This window comes from Globicephala melas, chromosome 18 (genome assembly GCF_963455315.2).
Source record: "Globicephala melas chromosome 18, mGloMel1.2, whole genome shotgun sequence".
NCBI lineage: Eukaryota > Metazoa > Chordata > Mammalia > Artiodactyla > Delphinidae > Globicephala > Globicephala melas.
Genome location: NC_083331.1, coordinates 78,218,209 through 78,237,803, shown reverse-complemented (window position 1 = coordinate 78,237,803; position 19,595 = coordinate 78,218,209). Strand labels below are relative to the sequence as shown.

Here is a 19,595-nt window from a genome sequence, read left to right as displayed (position 1 = left end):
CCGGACCGCGGCCCGGAAGTGACGCGACGGCGGCGACGGGGCGCGCAGCTCCGCGGGGCGGCGGCGGTAGCGGCCATGGCGCACATCACCATCAACCAGTACCTACAGCAGGTAACTTTCCTCGGCCAACGGGCATCCTGCCAGCTGTCCTCCCGCTGTCTTGGCCTGCGGGCCAGAGCTGGATCCCGGGCGAGTCTGTCCACCAGCTGCGCTGGAGCCCCTGGCCGCGCTCTCAGTTTAGGGGCGTGTGGGGAGGGGGGACAAAGTGGTGGAAGTAACGGGGGGACAGAGCAAGTGGTACGGCTGCGAGCCGGTCTGTGTTAGCGATCCGCTGCTTACATCCTTTGGGAAGTGTGGCTCTCAGGGTTTTGTCCATACAGCCTGTGAACGCAGCAGCACAGCGCAAACATAGGTATTTATGGATTCAAGGCTTGTAGTCTTTCCTCTGAGCTGTGCTAATTCGCAGAACTAGAACCGTGGTAATAGGGATAAGGAAAGGGCGAGTGGGCTTTTTAGAATTTATGAAGGGGACTTCACCAGGGCTTTGCTGAATGAGGATGTGCGGCTGGGGAACGGGGAGGAGGCAAGAACGATTCCTAGGTTTCTAGTTGGGCAACAGATGAGCAGGACAGATTTAGAGGGAAAGACAAATGTAGTCTTGGACGTGTCAAGTTGGAGGTGTCTGTTGACAAGCAGGCCAAGATATCTAGTTGGCAGTTGAATATAGTCTAACAAGATTGGAACCATTAGTTGTTTGGTTAGTTGAGAAAGTTGGTTAAAACGGGAATCATGAAAAAACAGATACATGCTTTAATCTTAACTTAAAGGATAAGTCCACCTTGGCCTTATCTTTGCAGAGTTAACATTTTTCAATATCAGTTTTTATTTAAAGTTGAACAAGTACGTAGACATTTGAGAACCAATGTGAATATAGAGTCTCTCCAGAATTTTATGCTTTCTTATAACTTTTATCTTCTATGTACTTGTATCTTTTGTATATTTCCAAGTCTCTTACAGTTTTCTTGCCCACACCTAATCCCAGGGTTTGGGGGGAGGGGCACCATGTGTGCCTTGAACAGTGTCTGAGCCACGCAGTGTGCCGTACAGTTTGTGGGCTGGATAGATGCAGGCAGGTGGAGGGGTGTGAGGCCGAGTGATATACCAGTGATCGGACCTCCACGTTCTAGTGAGCAGTGAGTTAGAACTCGTGCTGGTCTGTCTGTCTCAGTTTCCTATGCCTCTGTTTCTCCAGACTACCGCTCGGTCCTGTTCCCTGCGTTCCCAGAGGAGCACTCTGAGAATCTCCTTTAATTGTCTGTCTTCTCTGTTCCACCCCACGGAACAGCGGGGTGGCTGAGAAGAACAGGCATGATGAGTGCTTGGTGAAGGCTTACCGAGAACCAGGCGCTGTGGTACACGGCAGCTCATCATCGTCACTGTTTTCCTAGGAGGTTGGTCCATTGCAAGCCCCATTTTACAGAGGATGTTAAGTGACTTTCCAAGGTCACTGGGCTAGTAAGTGGCACATTCAGACTGGGAGTCCTGGCCCCAGAATCCGTGCTGTGACACCAAGCTCACTACCTCTGCCAGCCCAAGCTTCAGCCATTTCCTGTCCGAGTCAGAACCTGCCTATTTCTCAGCTTCCAAAGTTTATTGTTGCTTGAATCTCAGTGACCCTGTCAGCTTGGACTTATTTCTCACCTTTGCAGCATCCTCGGCCAGCAGTCACCTGTGGACAAGTCGCCTGTCGTTCATTTCCCGTGGTCCCTGTGATAACTTCCATTAGCTGTTGGGTGTGGGATTTGATTTTACCCTCAGTAGCCCATGAGGTGTCTTGTTAGCTTCTTGGATGCTGGCAGAACACATGCGGTTCCTGGGTCAGAGACCAGGGACCTTGTTACTCTGTGTGGCTCCCTGGGCCTGAAGTCCCACAGACGGTGTGACAGGCCCAGAAGGGTGGCTGCACATGTACCTGAGAGAGACAGAACCTGGGGAATCTACCTGGTCTAGCAGGCAGTAAGCAAGTCTGGTTTTTGTCTAGGGTTGGGATGGGGGAGACATTATCTCATTTCTCAAGGTAACTCGTCACATGAACAGCCCTGAGTAATGGCCCTAGTGAAAGAGCCAGTGGTCCGAGTCTTGTAGTGTGGGACCCCCAGCACGAGGGCCCAGGAGGGCTGTCTCTCAACAACCGGCCCGCGGCAACACCCGCTTTCCGCTCAGCACGCGAGTTTTCGCAGGCATTCCATTAGGTTTCTTTTTGAATTAATTTACCTTACATTTCCCCATGTATTTTACTTTAAAGATTTGTTGTTCTCCTTAGAAAAAGATCAGTTTGCATGCTTCTTCCCGAGGTGGATCTCTCCGTCACTTCTAGTATCTCTCTGAGGGCTGGTATTATTTTTTTTAGTGTGTTTTATTTCATTCTTTTGTCCGTTACACAAACTCTTATTTCACACGGCAGGTTACTTTTTAAAAGCTGTGTCTACATTAAAATTTTTTTCCTCCAGCTTTTTTCCTGAAAAATTTCAAACCTACAGAAAAGTTGAAAGCATAGAATGGAGAGGTGTGTACCTCTCACCCGGGCGTGTACCCACCATGCTCGCCCGTCCTTCCCTCCGGGCCCGTGCGCTTCTTCCCGGCGATCCCGTGGCCTTCACCTTCCTGAGCGTGCCCCTGAGACCCAGGCCGTCCGCTGTGTAACTGCAGCGCCTTTGGTGCATCCGAGAAACTGAACATCAGCGTGAACATCAGTATTTTCCAATGTAGAAGCCATAGTTTAATCCCCACCCCCCACCCCCAATCTTCTTTGGAACCTCTTTTTTGAAACCCAGGGTCCAGTCAGATCACATGGCATTGGGGTGCTTTGCCCTTTAGTCTTCTAGAAGAGTCCTCTTGCCTCTTGGGGAAGGGGGCTTTTATGACCCGTGACCTTGTTTACATGTCCAGGCCCACGGCCACACGTGTACATGCCTCACCAGCTGCCTTTATGTGGCTGTTCCTGCGGCTTCAGTCGGCTAGTGTGGGTTTCCTGTGGCCTCTCCCAGCGCTGGGGATGCTGACGGCATCACTTGGTTAGAGAGGCGTCTGCCCATCAGATCACTCCACTGTTGAGGTACCTTTTTGCATTGCGATGAACCTGTAGGCTGTTGGACGGACCCTGGAAACCACTGAGCGTCCTGTTCTCTACACCCTCTCACAAAATGGTTTTCCCAAGTCAGTTACTACGTTATTACGTTAGTGGTTGCCAAGTGGTGATTTCCTATTGTTCTTTCTCCATTTACTAGCTAGTATTTCATCAGTTAAACAATGCTTTCCTCTATGCCCCTCTTTTTGAAAGTATCATTATAGATTACTTTTAATACCTAGTTATAATCCAGGACCAATAGTGAGAATGTTATTATTCTTTTTGAAGCTCAAATTGTCCCAGATTTGACCACTGAGAGTCCATTCAAACTGGTTTCTGTGGCTTTTTTTTTAAAACATCTTTATTGGAGTATAATTGCTTTACAATTGTGGGTTAGTTTCTGCTTTATAACGAAGTGAATCCATTATACGTATGTCCCCGTTCTGTGGCTCTTTGACACGTCTCTGTCCTTTTTTGAGCCTGGCCTTGCTTTCTGGCACAATAATATATACTCCAGGCTCGCCTAGTTCTTTCCCTGTCCCAGTGCTGGATTTGCCCTTTCCCTAGGGAGCTCTGGTTCCTTTTAGTGGGGAATAGAATTTAGAAAACAAACCTGAGTGCTAGGTGTGCCCATTGCTACTGGGGAGCCATTAATTCTATGCCTTTTCAGTGGCTGGAGCTAGAAAATGTATTTTTAAGGAATAATGAGTTTGTGAGTAGATGATCCCCCCTGTGGACCAGCTCGGAACCTGGAGAATGCACGGTGGCCAGCAGCATCCTGGGAAGAGAATTGCCCCCTGGGAGCGCGCAGAGCTAGTGAGCTTCACTTGGTGAGGTCTGCAGTCCCTGGTCCAGGCCCACAGGGACCGCTCAACAGGCTGACCTGGGGTCCGGCTGCAGGGTCCAGTGCGGGTGTTAAGTGAAAGGGCCGAAGGTTCTGGGGCGTGACACATTAACAGTGACCGGAGCGGGTGACTGGCCTGTTTGCGATTCTAGTGTCTGCTGAGCAGTGCATCGGTACTTTCAGACTTGCCCATAGTCTGTCGCCAGCCTCCTGTTTTCCGTCACACCCCCTGTGACGGGAACGTCGTGGGCTATATCAGCTTCTCGGAGGCAGAGGCACTGATTTTGTGTATTTTGTGATGACTCATTATAATACATCAGCAAGTAAGCCTGCACGAATATCTTGTTCCTTGTTGTAAGGTAAATCCCCAGAAGTGGGATGCTGGCTCAGAATGTAAGTGCATATGTAGTTTGTTGAGTAGTCAAGTGGCAAATTCTTTATTTTGTGAATTGCCTTAGAATTCACAGAATTTCACTGGTGAAACTTTCCCAGTCGATGCTGAGTGTGCAACCGACGAGGAGCTGGGTCCTGGAGGTGTCCAGGCCGCATGGGCCTCCATGCCTCCTGGCCGTCGGGTCACCAGGTGGGAGGGTCGCATGCCTCGCCGTTTCCGCAGGCAGCTGCACCCCTTCACCCTCCCACCAGCGGTGGCTGGGGTTCCAGTTGCTTTGTGTTCTCAGCAGCGCTCAGGGTGGTTGGCCTTTCAGTGTTAACCCTGCTGGTGGGCGGTGATGTGAGCACCCCTCGTGGGTGTGCATTTGTGTGTCCTCTTGTGTCACCCCTGCGTGTATTTTCCACACCTGACTTTCTGTGGGTAAATGATGCTGTAGTTCGTGCAGCTTTACGCTTGGCTTTGTCTTCACTTACGTGGTTAGGATTTTTATGTCATTTTTTGCTAAATATAAGTTTAAAATATCATTTGGTTTTCTAATTACAAAATTTCTGCTGTAACGCAGGCCTCCAGTATAGAAATATATAAAATAAAAGTCTCCTCGACCCCCCGGCTCCCACTCCACTGGCCAGGGGTCAGCTGGTGCGGCCTGGGGCCCCGCGTTTCTTCCTGTGCTTACGCGTCATATCAATAATTAGTTTTTCTTTTTCTCCAAGATCAAGTTACACAGTTTTTCTGCAACTAATTTTTTTGGAATTAACAGTAAGTATGTTGTGGACACTTTTCCATGTTATTACAGGTAGATCTATTTGATTCTCTTTCACAACACCCAGGCGTCCTATTGTGTGACTGTGACATTTATTTGGTCATTGCCTTCCCATTTTTATTTTAAATTTAGGTTGAGTGGAAGTGCTTTGAATTTTGGACATATGCGATTTTCAAGATCTTTTTTCTTTTTCGTAAGCTGTATAAGTGGATTTTCAAATGTTTCTTAGTATGACTGAGTAAAATTGACTACTTCACCTTCATTAATAAGCAGATAATAAACTGATGGCTTATTCTGCTTTTTCGTGGTTTTTAGCGGTAAGTCACCTGTTCGCCTCCAGGATGTCTCATTTTCAAATGCAGTGATTATCTGCTGGCTAAGGAGAGTACTGATTGTTATATTTTGACTCCTTTCAAAGTAGGGAAAGTGAAGTTTAGGGGTGTGCAATGTGCTGTCTAGGTTCCACTAGGACAGAGTGTTTTATTTTCCACTTAGCTCTTCTCTTTCCAAACGCTTCAGGTCTATGAAGCAATTGACACCAGAGACGGGTCATCCCTTGCAGAGCTGGTGTCTTTCAAGCACCCTCATGTTGCCAACCCACGGCTTCAGGTAGGTGGTGGGACCACGCACACAGGTGTCTGAGAGGGTTACAGGGTCACCACCTTCCTAAGAAAAGTTTAGACTTTGAGTAGGAAGGAAACTAATATTGCCACTCTTGTTTGAAAATTGCCAAGTTCCTTCACGATTTATCTAATTCCAGTTCATTTATTGAGCATTAATTGAGCACCGTGTCTCAGAGTCTGTCCTGAGATCTGTGCTCGTTTTCCTGCATTTAATTCCCACACGACTTTCTGGGGTTCAGAGAAGTGCAGTAGCGGGGCCAGGTCATCCAAGGTCATCCAGCGGACAGGCAGTGGGGCTCGGGCTCTGCCCAGGCCTGGCTCTCCCTGGAGCCCAAAACCGTGTCCTGTTGCTGCCAGTGCGGTTTTGTTGGCGCGCGGCCGCTTGCGTTGCGCGCTGGCTGCCGCAGAGGCACGTGGGCCTTGCAGAGCCTGCAGCATTTCCTGGCTGGCCGTTTACGTGAGCATCTGCCAGCCCCTGCTCTAAATATAAGCATTCTTCTTTTTTTTTTTAATTAATTAATTAATTTATTTATTTTTGGCCGTGTTGGGTCTTTGTTTCTGTGCGAGGGCATTCTCCAGTTGCGGCGAGCGGGGGCCACTCTTCATCGCGGTGCGCGGGCCTCTCACTGTCACGGCCTCTCTTGTTGAGGAGCGCAGGCTCAGTAGTTGTGGCTCACGGGCCTAGTTGCTCCGTGGCATGTGGGATCTTCCCGGACCAGGGTTCGAACCCGTGTCCCCTGCATTAGCAGGCAGATTCTCAACCACTGCGCCACCAGGGAAGCCCTGAACTATAAGCGTTCTTGATTCAGATGATAAATGCTCTCCAAGCAATAGCTTCTGTGGAATATATTGTTGACATTTTGTAATGCCCACTTCCTCGCTGATGGCCGTCACGGTGTCGGAGTGTCCTATCAGGGACCTAAATTTTTCTTTCGAAAGAAAGTGCCCTGGGCTTCCCTGGTGGCGCAGTGGTTAAGAGTCCGCCTGCCAATGCAGGGGACACGGGTTCGAGCCCTGGTCCGGGAAGATCCCACATGCCGCGGAGCAATGAAGCCCGTGCGCCACAACTACTGAGTCTGTGCCCTAGAGCCCGTGTGCCACAACTACTGAAGCCCACATGCCTAGAGCCCGTGCTCCGCAACAAGAGAAGCCACTGCAATGAGAAGCCCACGTGCCGCAACAAAGAGTAGCCCCCACTCGCTGCAACTAGAGAAAGCCTGCGTGCAGCAACGAAGACCCAACGCAGCCAAAGATAGATAGATAGATAGATAAAATTAAATTAAATTAAATTAAATTTAAAAAAAGTAAAGTGCTCGGGGTCCTGATGGGACTCGGGTTCAGCTTGCTGGCAGGTTGTCCCTGATACACGTCTGCTCGCCCATTTGTGACCTGAGGCTGATTCCTTCGCTCCAAAACTCCACGTCCTTCCACGTGACAGCTGCCTCGCTGGGCCCGTTGTCTGCCTGGTTGTTTCGTCAGGGACTGTGGGGTGGTGATCTTTCCCATGCTGTCATTCTCGCGCTCTCATTTATAGAGCTGTATCGGTGTGGATTCACTGAGTCCCTTTCTTTTAAATTCAGTGCACTGCATAATCCACTGCGATGCTTGTGTTATCCAGAATTTGGCCACTGGGAGGCGAGGGCAAGTTCGAGGTGAATGTCTGCTGTCTCCCAGGACCCCGAGTGGGCAGTCCTGTCAGCAGGAAGTGGGCAGGAGCGATTGCTGGCCGCCCGACCCCCTTGCCCCCAGGCACTGTCTCCAGCTCCTTCGACCTCACACGAGGCACATAGTAGCTGCTTAATAAATAGATTAAGAGGTACATGAACATGCCTAGAGTATTTCCTGGCCTGTGGTAGACAAAGCAAATTGTGTTCATCTCCTGCCCTGTACGTAGGTCGTGCTTGATAAATATGTGTGGAAGAAATGAACCTTTTTTTTTGAAGTGCTAAAGTGTGAAGAGTTACTGTCAGCTGTAAAGTGTAAATTCTTTTGAAACAAAGGTTTGTCTAAATCTCTTCCTACATGTTGCATTCTTTCTGTCCCAGTTAATTTTATTTTTACTATTTTTCTTATGATCATTTAGATGGCCTCTCCAGAAGAGAAGTGTCAACAAGTTTTGGAACCCCCTTATGACGAAATGTTTGCAGCTCATTTAAGGTAATCCATGAGTGAGGAAGAAAAACAAGCAAATCTGAAAATTGCTGAACTGACTCTAGGGGTTTTATTTAACATTTTATGCTTGAAGCAGTGAAAAATTTCCTTTGAAAAAGTAGAAAAGTGTGTTTGTAATTTCACTTTGGTAACACCTATGAAAATCTTGTGAAGTTTAAAATACTTTTAAAAAAATGAAATACTTTTGAATTTTAATAAATGTTTTATTCAGGGACCACGTATGTTTTGAAAAGTTAACATGAAATGGTAATCGTGGATGTGTGTGTGTCTTCTGTGTAACGCTCTGAAAAGCATTTGGTATCCGTCCTACTGGTCGCGTAGCGGTCTCTTGTGTGTGTATGTGTCTTCTGTGTAACGCTCTGAAAAGCATTTGGTATCCGTCCTACTGGCTGCATTGGTCTTTTGTGCAGCAGGCTGTGGCGCCCACTATTGACTTGCGTTTTTCATGGAAACGCCCAGTTTTTAACCTTTTGGCCTTACTGGGGAAGAAACTGGAGCAGAGCAGAGCAGTTGAAATTCTGCTTTTTATTCACATGTCATGTCTACTGTTTTCACCTCTAAAGCCTCGATTCGGGCAAGCTCCAGGTGTTACAGTGTGTGGGATTTGGTTGTCCTCCTGCCTGCCCTCTTCTCCGGCGTCCTGAGCAGGCTGGGGTGTGGGGGCAGGGTGGGGCAGACCTGCGGGGCCCCTGAGATCTCTGGAAAAGTTGGAGTGCCACTGTGTTTCTTGTAGCAACTTCCTAGCTCTGTGCAGCATGCGACGAGGCGCCAGGTTTGGGGACGGACTGACTGGTAGTGACACTGCCAGCCGGGCGTCTGGGTAGAGTGTCCTTGCCCGTTGATGCCCGAGAAGGGGCATTTGCGTGTTGCTAGTGGAACCTCTGCAGCTGGGCTTCTCCTTCTGGGACTTGAGAGAACAGGCCCAGCATGTAGCGTGGGATTTCCTCCTGTACCCGGGGGTCTCTCGTGAGCCTCCTTGTAATCTGCTGGTCAGTTGAGGGCAGGGCGTCTGTGCTGGGAGCGAGCAGTGCGGCCCGCGGGGTCCGCGCCGGCTCTCAGCGAGTGCGCGCGTGCTGCCCCTCCGCCCTCAGTGCCCACCACTTCCTTTCCAGGTGCACGTACGCGGTGGGGAACCACGACTTCATAGAGGCGTACAAGTGCCAGACCGTCATTGTCCAATATCTTTTGTCGTGGGTGTTACTGTTCAGTGTCTAACAGGTACAGCGGGTTACTTGGGGGCTAAGATCCTGAAACGTCAGGCCAGTTTTAGTCCCGCCTTTAGTTAGAAAGCAGGAGAAGCTCACTTAGCCCTTCCACTCAGGTCCTTAAATGTCGCCTGGCCTTCAGACTGCGTCCAGCCACCTACGTGGTAGGAAGAACACTGGTTATGATTAAGGATTTTAGCATGGCCTTCAGACTGTGTCCAGTCACCTACATGGTGGGGAGGAACACTGGTTATGATTAAGGATTTTATTTATTTCTGTTGTGAAGAATAATACTTTGTTGCCTTTCCATCATTCAGTATAGTTACAGGGATGGGTTAGTCCCCTTGGAGAAATAGAAGAACTTCCAGATCCGGGCACAGATGGAAGAGTGGACGCAGCACACAGCATCATTGAATTGTGGTCACTGAGGGCCTTAATCCAGCCAATGCTGATTTAAGTCACTGAAGTGCCATCTTACGGCTAAGGCCCTGGTCAGTGAGTGTTCTGCTACTGTTTATATGTATCTCCAGACTTTAGTGGCTTTTTTTTTTTTTCGGCCAAGCCGCACAGCTTGTGGAACCTGGCAGTGAAGGTGCTGAGTCCTAACCACTGGACCTCCAGGGAATTCCCTTTAGCTGCTAATTTTTTAACCATCTTGCTTAGTATACACGGAAGAGAATTGGTTACTGACCAGCCAAGTCTCCTCTGAATTCAAGAATTCTGTAATCAGTGAAATACACTTTATACCACAGATTCTAAAGCACATTATATATAAGTTGTGATCATCTGAGCTCAGAGAAGCCAAATAAGCCAGTTTTAAAAATCTTATAACAGCCTTTTTCTTACTTTGGGGAAAGTATGTCTGAAATAAATGTATTTACCTATACCTAATGATACTCAGATGTTTGTAATGTGGGCTCATGTATTTTTTCCCTTCAAGAACCTGCTGCTGTGATACATCATCTTTTAAGTGGTGAGCTATAGCCCTTACAGTTTAGAACCCTTGTTGTTCTTTAGTCTTTCAATTGTAGCATGACCTGAACTTTTTCTGTCGGACCTTCCTTAATATACTACATCATTCCTACGGGCATTTCAGGCCCACAAAGAAGAAAACTGGTAAGTACAAACAGAAACAGCTGGAAATTAGCAAATGGCTTTTTTCTTTTTTAAAAGCAGAAGTTTTAATTGTGTTTTCGGTGTTGGTATTTAATGTTGTGTGTTGACGTGATAATATCAACACAGATAATGGAGTTTTAATAGTCAGTGTAAACTTAAATGGCAGGTCAGCCAGATTATTTGCAGTGTTTTTCTGTAAATATGAAGTATTTCAGCCATTCCATGCCCCCAAATATTTATTAATATTGTCAATTTCCCTTTAATTGTCAATTTTGAACTTACTTTGGGTTTTAAACTTGGGTAAAAGATGTAGATCAGCTACAGTTCATTGGGGATGATGGAATACATAGTAACTGGGTTATTTGAAATTCCTTGGTAAGCTATTTTATGATTTATTAAAAATCTGGGTAAATACTGATATTCTGTTTATACTAAGATAACTGAAGGCTTGCAAATACCTTTTACTGAAAAAAAAAGAAAACAAAACCCTTTTAAAGTGAAGATCTCTCTTACACATAAAATTAACACTGCCAGCTAGATTTTGAAAAGTCGTTTTGTGACATTGGTCTGTTGCATACCTTGGGCCCTGTTAGGAGATCGTTGTGAACCACGTCTTGTTTTAATGGAGCTGTTGGCTGGTGGTAGGGGCTGAGAGGAAGGAGACTTCCTGTCCCAGCGTAGGGGGAGGGTGCTGCCAGGGCTGAGCCCCTCGACTCCCCGGGACTCGTGCAGATGGGGAGGGGCTGCCACCTGCCCGGGAGGAGGGTGAGGGAAAGCATAGCAGCCCCTGGGCGTGGGCTGGTGACCCCCTTTCTGGATGGTAGCCCTGGCCTCCCCGCCTCTGGCAATGGAAACTCTGGCCTCAGAGCGTCTTCAGACGTGCTTGTTTTTGCCCCATAGGGCTCTGCCTGTCATGTATGCAGTGGCACTTGACCTTCGAATATTTGCCAATAACGTAAGTTCAGTTTCTGTCACTGTGCTTTTAAACCCAAACTCGTTCTCTATCTGTTGCTTAATTTCATATCATCTTTCCACAAATTTTGAGGAACACGTTGGGTTGGTGAATGTGGTGTGGAGAGAGCACGGGGGTGGCTTGGCTCGCGCGTGAGGGCCTGTGCTCTCCCAGCTGTGGAGATGCACCCCGTTCCGTCCCTAGTGTAGCTTCAGGGAGTGCTCAGGGTTCTCTGGAACAAGGAGGATTTCATGAGTGCATTTCCCCTTGGGGTCAGCATAGCCATTTTGGGAGCAGCAGTTCTTAACTTTTTGGTCCCGACAGACACCCCTTTACAGTTTTAAAAACCATCCATAACGTCTGGTTCTGCACAGGACACAGTAGGCGCGTGCTTCTCTCCCTCCTGCTGGGAGTTTTAAGGCCAGCGTGGCTCTGAGAGGTGGAGAGAAGAAGGGGCAGAGCAGCGAGTTCCCCGCGTTTGTTTCCTTCTCATCTCCTGGGCGTCCTGGTTCGGTCCGGCACCCGGGGACACTGACAGTAGGCAGAGACGACGCGGCTCCCTCCCCTGCATCCCACCTCTGGGCGGGGAGCATCCCAGCTGCCTCCGCCCTGGCCTGCAGGCCCAGCCCTGTCCACGGTGGGTGGCTGGTGTGAGCGCAGGCCTGGCTGAAACAAGGAGAGCCACAGTCTTATGACACCCCGGGCATCCAGGATATAATCGAGAGTCCCTTGTCATACCAGGCATCGGGACTCTTGGCCTTTGAGACTCTGAATGGGGGAGATAGTCAGCAAGCACCCGACACCGAGGATGGGGTGGGGATTCCACCCCCGCCGCCATAAAACCCTGGGAGCAGGTGCGAACGCGCTTGAAGCGGGTGGAGACATCTCAGCAAAGAAATGCACGATATAAAGCAGCACCAAATGGAAATTTTGGAACTGAAAAATACAATAACTTACATAGAAATTATTGAGGACCCCCAGAAGCTTCTGTTCATGTGGGTTATATCAGTACTTACTGTACTAGAAATTTTAACTGGGGAAATTTTTAATATTGTTCACCTAAAATAATAAACCTTTTATGTGGTAACATAATTGACGTTCTAAATTAAAAATATATATATATTCAAAGTGAACAAAATGTACAAAAAAGTGGCATTTTTATCCGTTTTGATCTCTTTAATGTATGGCTCCGCGGAAGCCGCTCAGATTCTTAGGTCTGCTTCTGTCACTCCGCAGTACCTCGTTTTGGTTGAATGTATGAAGTGTGGCCGCACGTAGCTGTGCATGGCAGTGGGAGGGCTGTTCTAGGAGCCTGTTCAGGTGATCGTAGATGCCCTTCTCTGAGCCACACCTTTTAAACTACGAGAGCAGTTCCTAAGGTTCATTACAGTGTGGCCTCTGAAGCTTAGCAGTGCCGTTTCCTGCTACATCCGAACCCACTGGTGTGTCCTGCACGGGGCATGGACCTTTCACCCCTGTAGGATTTTGTAACGCTGTACATTGATCATTTGGAGAGTTCTGGTTCACTGAGTTACCCAGACGTTCCAAATGTGACGTATTTCATTACGTGAAAAAACAAAAACCAGGAAAACTCTACATTTGTTAATATCTCCAGTGACCTCCTCAGAGAAGTCGTGAAGCAATGGAAAGCCGCCAGGCTCTTGGTGGTCAATACAAGTTTCCCAGAGTTCTAAGTTTTTCTTGAAAGTGCAGATGTCATCGGCAGCAGATAACAGTCAGTGTTTGCCTGGGAGTGATAGGCTTGCTTCATTCACTTTCCAGAGCCCCGCGCTGGCCAGTGGCCCATGCTGGCTGGCCAGGCTTTGAGGTTGTTTGTTCCACGGTCCAGCTTGAGGCCTCAACAGTGGCCCCAGTGCTTTTCCTTAAAAACAGACGTGCTGTAGGCAGACTTCCCGCTTCATCGCAAAGAACGCTAAAAATACATGTATTCAAGGCCTAAGACTTACTAATAGTGTTAATATTTACTGCATCCTCACTGACCCTCTGAAGTGAAGTTAGCTGTATTGGTTGGTTGATGGGAGGACGCAGGTGCGCGAGGTTCAGGACAGAGTGGCTGCAAGTTCGGTTGGGGCCGCCGGGCAGGCGCCGGTCCTGTCCATTGCCGTCCTCTGCACCGTCCATGCAAACGTCACGCGCGTGGGAGATGGGGCTTCGCGGCCAAGTAAGAAAAGGCTAGTTAGCAGCGCGTGGCACAGGTCGCGCAGGCTCAGGGAGTCCGTGACCGACTTACTGGCTTGAATTGGTTGAAGAGCGATTTGATTTGTGGAAGAGCTGGAACACGCTGTGGACGCTTCCGTTTTGTAAACGTAGTATCACAGGCTAGATGGTCTCGCCAGAACCTTTGGGGACGACCCTCCGCTGTGCGTTTTTGCTTCTAGCTGTGCCGTGATCTTCTGTTTAACCGAGGTGTCTAGAGGAGATGAAAAGTGAAGGTTTTTATCTTCCATCAGGCAGATCAGCAGCTGGTAAAGAAAGGGAAGAGCAAAGTTGGGGACATGCTGGAGAAGGCGGCCGAGCTGTTGATGAGCTGCTTCCGCGTCTGCGCCAGCGACACGTGAGCGCCCCGCCGCCCCGCCCGCCCTGCTGGGCGCGGGCCTTGACCCCGCGATCGCTGTTAGCGTCTGCTTCAGATAGTCCACTGTCTCGCAAGGAGATAAGGGAACAGAACCACCTCTTACGCTGCCGCACACATTGAGCACTTCCGGGCCCACGCGGCCTGCGCTCTGGGTCTCACGCTTTCCGAGGTCCCTCTGTGTCGCCGTGTGTTTCGGTGGCTGTGACAATAACAGAAGGTCCTTTTTCCTTTTCCCCAAGCGCTTTATCGCAGTCAGCTTTTACACATCGCTGCAGACTGAGCGGTTTCCGTGCACTGTGGCAAGGCGCTGTATCCGCCGAGTACCCACGGTGTTAGAGAAGACGTCTTCTTTCGTGGCGTTGTAGTCTTCCGTGCACGTGACTCGAGCCGCGGGGCTCTAAAGACGCTAATTTGTTGCGGAAGCTGAGTTTGCGGTTGACACGTGACATCTTTACTTCCGGGCAGCGTTAACATAACCGTTCTCCCCATAGCCGTGCAGGCATAGAGGACTCCAAGAAGTGGGGCATGCTGTTTCTGGTGAATCAGTTATTCAAGATCTATTTTAAGGTAAGAGAGCGCTGCGTCTCTTTGTTGGGTCTGCTTTCCGCCTGTCTTCCCAGACAGCCCTTCTATTCACTGTCAGCCAGCCTCCCGGGCAAGCGGTCCCCCCGCTCGCCCCCGGCTGCGCACATAATCCTGGGAGCTGGTGTGCGCCCAGGGGCTGCCCGGCGCGAGGGCTGCTGTCAGCGCTTCACGCCCGTGTCCTCTTTAGCCTCCGCCCGGCGAGGCGCGCGCTCGGCTCCAGGGCAAGTGAGGTTCCAGCGCCTCGCACCAGTGTCGGTGCGGGGACGGCCAGGCGAGGGGCGCCAGCCCGGCCCCTGTGCGGGTGGGCCCTCCGCGGTGGGCGTGGTCGGGCTGTGCAGCTGTGGTGCGGTGTTAGCGTCAAGGCTTCGGTTTTGATGATGTGAATCCCACCGCAAGGAGGCGTGTACTTCGTAACCAGAAGTTTATGTTGGTTCTGCCTATTTATTTAAAATACTGTTTAGGGTAGATTGTTACTCGTTATAGATCAACAAGCTCCATTTGTGTAAACCGCTCATCCGAGCCATCGACAGCTCAAACCTGAAGGACGACTACAGCACTGCGCAGAGGGTGACGTACAGGTACTACGTGGGGCGGAAGGCCATGTTCGACAGCGACTTCAAGCAAGGTGTGTCACTGCTTCTGAGCAGCTGGGGCTGGGTTCGGGGGACGTGGTCACTGCCTCCTGTTACTGCTGAAGGTAGACCGTGGGTGTTGGCTGCATCCAAGCTGTGTTTATTTTTGACACTAAGTTGGTTCCACAAGGGAAAGTCCCACGTGAAGTTCCTCGCTCCACGCCAGGTCTCTGAGACGGGCGCCAGCATGTCCTTTTCTGGGCACCGGTGTTCCGGCGCAGGCTACAGTCGGTGTTTCCCTATGGCCTCTGCTGGTCCCGTTGGCCCAGGACGTGGAGATGGGGCGGCGCGTAGCTCAGCTCCAGCCGCGGTGGACGAGCCTTTGCGCAGGTGCCATCTTTGGTGCTTGTGGCCGTGCGTGGCAGACCGGTGCCGCGCCAGAGCTGCGCTCTCGTGAAATTGCGTTATGTGGCTCGTGTCACTAGCTTTCTCAAGAACGGGAAGCCACGTTTTTTCTTCTGAGCTTTTGGAGTAGCTGGCATGTGGTGGTCCTTTATGATTCTTCTCTCGTCCTCAGACCAGACTTTCTAAACTCACTTCTCTGACAGTTATTTGCACGTGAAGCCATGTGACTTCAGGCGACACACCGGATGTAAGGAGCACCTCCTCTCCGTGTGTCAACGGCCATGGATGCTCCGATAACAAAAATAACAGCTCTCGGGCTTCCCTGGTGGCGCAGTGGTTGGGAGTCCGCCTGCCGATGCAGGGGACGCGGGTTCGTGCCCCGGTCCGGGAGGATCCCACATGCCGCGGAGCGGCTGGGCCCGTGAGCCATGGCCGCTGAGCCTGTGCCTCCGGAGCCTGTGCTCCACAGCGGGAGAGGCCACAGCAGTGAGAGGCCCGTGTACTACAAATAATAATAATAATAACAGCTCTCTCATAATAAGTGCTCTGTGTTTTTACTCTGTAGGGTCATGTAGACCAACTTTTCATTTTCTTTCACGAAATCTTTATACATCTACAGCTTTCGAAAGAGGGCTTTTCTTGGTTAGTTCCCCCATCTTTTTCTTTTCCTTTAAATATCAAGCATAAGAAGATAAGTTTTTATTTTTTACTTTTTTAAAATAAATTTATTTGTCTGTTTATTTTTTGGCCACATTGGGCCTTCGTTGCTGTGCGCGAGCTTTCTCTAGCTGCGGCGAGCGGGGGCTACTCTTCCCTGTGGTGCGCGGGCTTCTTATTGCGGCGGCTTCTCTTGTTGCGGAGCACGGGCTCTAGAGTGCAGGCTCAGTAGTTGTGGCTCGCAGGCTCAGTAGTTGTGGCTCGCGGGCTGAGTTGCTCCGTGGGATCTTCCTGGACCAGGGCTCGAACCCCTGTCCCCTGCGTTGGCAGGCGGATTCTTAACCACCGCGCCACGGGGGAAGTCCAAGAAGAGAAGCTTTTAAATTACAGTTTACCCCTGAACAACGAGGGGGTTAAGCCCCGTGTGACTCACAGGCAGCCCTGTGCCCACGGTTCCTCCACATCCATGGATCAGCCAGCCGCAGACCACGTGGTAACGTAGTGTTTACCGTTGCAAGTACCTGTGTACAGGTAGACCCGCACAGCTCGGACTGCCTTGTTCAGGGGTCACCTGTACTCTCAGCTGAAGTCTCTGAAGGTATTGCTGTGCTTTTCCTCTGAATATGCCCTGAGTGGTATTTTTGAATACCTAACACAGCAGGAAATAATTTGTTAATATTGACGGTAGATATTTGCAGTTCCTGAAGCCTTTCGGGCCTTCATGTAAGGGTGGGTGGTAGCATCAGGCGCAGGGTGGGGACCGTGGGGACCATGTCTGTGTCTGACTCTGCAGCTGAGGAGTACCTGTCCTTTGCTTTTGAGCACTGCCACCGTTTGAGCCAGAAGAACAAAAGGATGGTCCTCATTTATCTCCTTCCTGTGAAGATGCTCCTGGTAAGTGATCTCAGCAGCTCTCACGGGTCCTGTTGTCTACGAGAAGTGGGCAGGTGTCTTACGGTGCGGCCAGTGTGTGTGATGGGTCACAGTCTGAGCTGCACGTGAGCGCACCCCAAAACTGAGGAGGAAGAGCCTTGGGTGTGACCCGGACTACTCTTTCCGTGACTGGCGCTTCCAGATCCTTCTGGAAAGGCTTGCCTGTGTTTCCTTTCTCTTGAAGTTCCCTAACTCAAAAGTTTATCATATATAAGACAAGTAAAATAAGTGCATATTATTTTTGTTTCCCCTAAAAATCTAAATTTATAGAAATGGGTTAACGAAGAAAGAAAAAGGTCATTCCAGCCTGTCTGTAGGTATCTTACTTGGTCACTGAAAATTATTTTTGATACTTGTCAAGAAATGACAAATAGCTAGCAAGTTATTTGACTAAAACATCCTCAAAGTAATAGATAGGGCTTCCTTTCCTCCCATTTAAAAATTTTTTTAAATTATCAAAACAACACACACATACTTACCTAGTTCAGGGCGACTTGTAGTGGGAAAGAGACAGTGTCACACCTCCCTCCCCACTGCTAACCCGACTTCGCGGGAACAAGCAGTTTTAGATTTTTCAGCTGGCTCTTCTAGAAGCTGTTTCTGAATTCCTAAATTGTAGCCTAGTATTGCTTCAGGTGTCACCCGCCTCCTATGGTACAGTAATGAGAAGGTCGAGAGCGGCGTCAGACGTCACTGATGACAAAACCACGTCTTGGCTAGGTTTTCTGATTTCCAGACCAGCATTGGTTTTTTTTTTTTTTTTCCAGTAGACTAGCATGCTTTCAGTTCTTGTTCAGCGACTTAGGAAGAAAGCCTAAGAAACGCAGGTTGCAAGTTTTTCCTTGACAAGAGTTTTATCAGACAATTTGGTTAAAAGTGAAAGCGTTCTTATTCTGGAAATTTACTCTTAGGGTCACATGCCAACCATTGAGCTCCTGAGGAAGTACCATCTCATGCAGTTTGCGGAGGTGACCAAAGCTGTGAGGTAGAGTATTTTTCCTTTTCCATTTGAGACCTCATAGAAGGTGAAATCAGCACACACGTCCTTGTGTTGTGACAGAACTAATGGCGTTTCGACGCACTCTCGTCCCGGACGTTGTTCTGACTGTGTCTGTGCGTCTGTCCCGCCGCCCAGCGAAGGCAACCTCCTCCTCCTGAACGAGGCTCTGGCCAAGCACGAGACCTTCTTCATCCGGTGCGGCATTTTCCTCATCCTCGAGAAGCTGAAGATTATCACCTACAGGAACCTCTTTAAGAAAGTGTAAGCAGAGTCCATCGTTTTCATTCCGGGGGTAAAACCCGCCTTCCGCGGCCCGCGCACTGCCCTGGGCCTGGGCGCTGCGGCTGCGCAGGTGGGGCGCGGAGGTCTGCCCGCGCTTGCGGGAGGAACAGCTCGGGTCGCGGTGGAGGCCTCGCAACAGACGCCCTAGCGCCAGCCCTGAGGGCCGGCCGTTTCCCACTGTGCCGGAGAGTGTGGGACCCCTGGCCCGTGTCCTCCGTTGGTGGCCCGCTGGCCCTCCCCACCACCCCTGCCCATCAGGAGGTCGTTCCTCTCTTCCGGGTCAGTCTGGAAGTTGACTCTTCTCTGAGCCCTGGTCCCAGCAGGATCTCAGTTAAACTTCAGTTAAAGTCAGACTTTCTCTGGCTGCGAGGAATATATCAAAATTAGCGAGGACCGCAGTTCATCACACCTGAGACACTGTCCATCGTAAGGTGCTTCTCGATTATGAGGATGTTAAAATGTGAGAACACGTGCCTCTGAGATTCAAGCAAATAGTCAGTAAACGTAAAGTATATTTGTACTAGTGGCTTTTTAAAATTGGAAAGTCAGAATTAAAAGCTCTTATTTTTCAAGTGTATCTGGCGGGTGGGAGATGCTTTGTTCCTCTTGAACAGAGGTTTCTCAGCAGATGTTTCTCCTGCTGACTTCGTCCTCACATCCCGTCCCTGATGAGCGTGAGCTCTGTCCCTCTTGCAGGTACCTGTTACTCAAGACACACCAGCTGTCTCTGGATGCGTTCCTGGTTGCCTTGAAGTTCATGCAGGTGGAGGACGTGGACATCGCCGAGGTCCAGTGCATCCTGGCCAACCTGATCTACATGGTGTGTGGCCGCGCCTCCCCCAGGCCCCGCCTTCACTGGGAGCTCTGATGCCTGCCTTGTTCCCAGAGGGCTCTGTGCGCGGGCGGGGGGCGGGGGGGTGGATGCACACGGCACGTATTTCTCTGTTCTCTCCTGTGCGTGTTCACTCGTCCTCCAGGGAGCTGACTGCACGGTGACTGGGTGGGGGGATACTTGTGCCACAGCGCCAGGTCCTTCACCCCCGCAGGCTTGACGAGACCCAGGCCCAGAAACACGCCGCCTCTGCTCTTCTCCCACAGGGTCACATTAAAGGCTACATCTCGCACCAGCACCAGAAGCTGGTTGTCAGCAAGCAGAACCCGTTCCCCCCGCTGTCCACGGTGTGCTGACCCCGCCCCCGGCCCCGGGGACAGGGAGTCGGGCCATCCTGGCTCGTATCCTGCCGAGAACTCGTCCTCTGCGGCTGGAGTCTCTCGGGTCTTTCCCGGGGGAGGCTGAGACCTCAGTGTCTCTGCCATCACGGCTGACGGATATGCACCTCACAGAGGCCTGGCATCCCCTTCTCAGAAG

General features: G+C 50.2%; 1 protein-coding gene across 2 annotated transcripts; it reads left to right on the top strand.

The window, feature by feature from the left end:
• Positions 1-31: 31 nt before the first annotated feature.
• PCID2 (PCI domain containing 2) lies at positions 32-19,566 on the top strand. 2 transcript variants are annotated; one of them, XM_060287774.1, is made up of 14 exons: positions 32-111; positions 5,648-5,737; positions 7,835-7,908; positions 9,036-9,103; positions 10,205-10,244; positions 11,145-11,199; positions 13,668-13,771; positions 14,284-14,359; positions 14,861-15,002; positions 16,805-16,905; positions 17,856-17,929; positions 18,080-18,205; positions 18,923-19,046; positions 19,325-19,566. In XM_060287774.1, the coding sequence occupies exons 1-14, from the start codon at positions 76-78 to the stop codon at positions 19,412-19,414; spliced, it is 1,200 nt and encodes a 399-aa protein (XP_060143757.1). In that variant the 5' UTR covers positions 32-75; the 3' UTR covers positions 19,415-19,566. The 2 variants fall into 2 exon arrangements, with proteins under 2 accessions (XP_060143757.1, XP_030712560.1); XM_030856700.2 differs by lacking the exons at positions 32-111; positions 9,036-9,103; positions 10,205-10,244; positions 11,145-11,199 and having other exon boundaries at positions 5,675-5,737.
• The last annotated feature ends 29 nt before the right edge of the window (positions 19,567-19,595 follow it).

Bases quoted from the DNA above. Each gene is read 5' to 3' on its own strand.
- PCID2 (XM_060287774.1), top strand. From the start codon at position 76: ATGGCGCACATCACCATCAACCAGTACCTACAGCAG. The intron at 10,245-11,144 runs GTAAGTACAAAC...TTTGCCCCATAG, and splicing joins GCCCACAAAGAAGAAAACTG to GGCTCTGCCTGTCATGTATG. The intron at 13,772-14,283 runs GTGAGCGCCCCG...TTCTCCCCATAG, and splicing joins CGCGTCTGCGCCAGCGACAC to CCGTGCAGGCATAGAGGACT.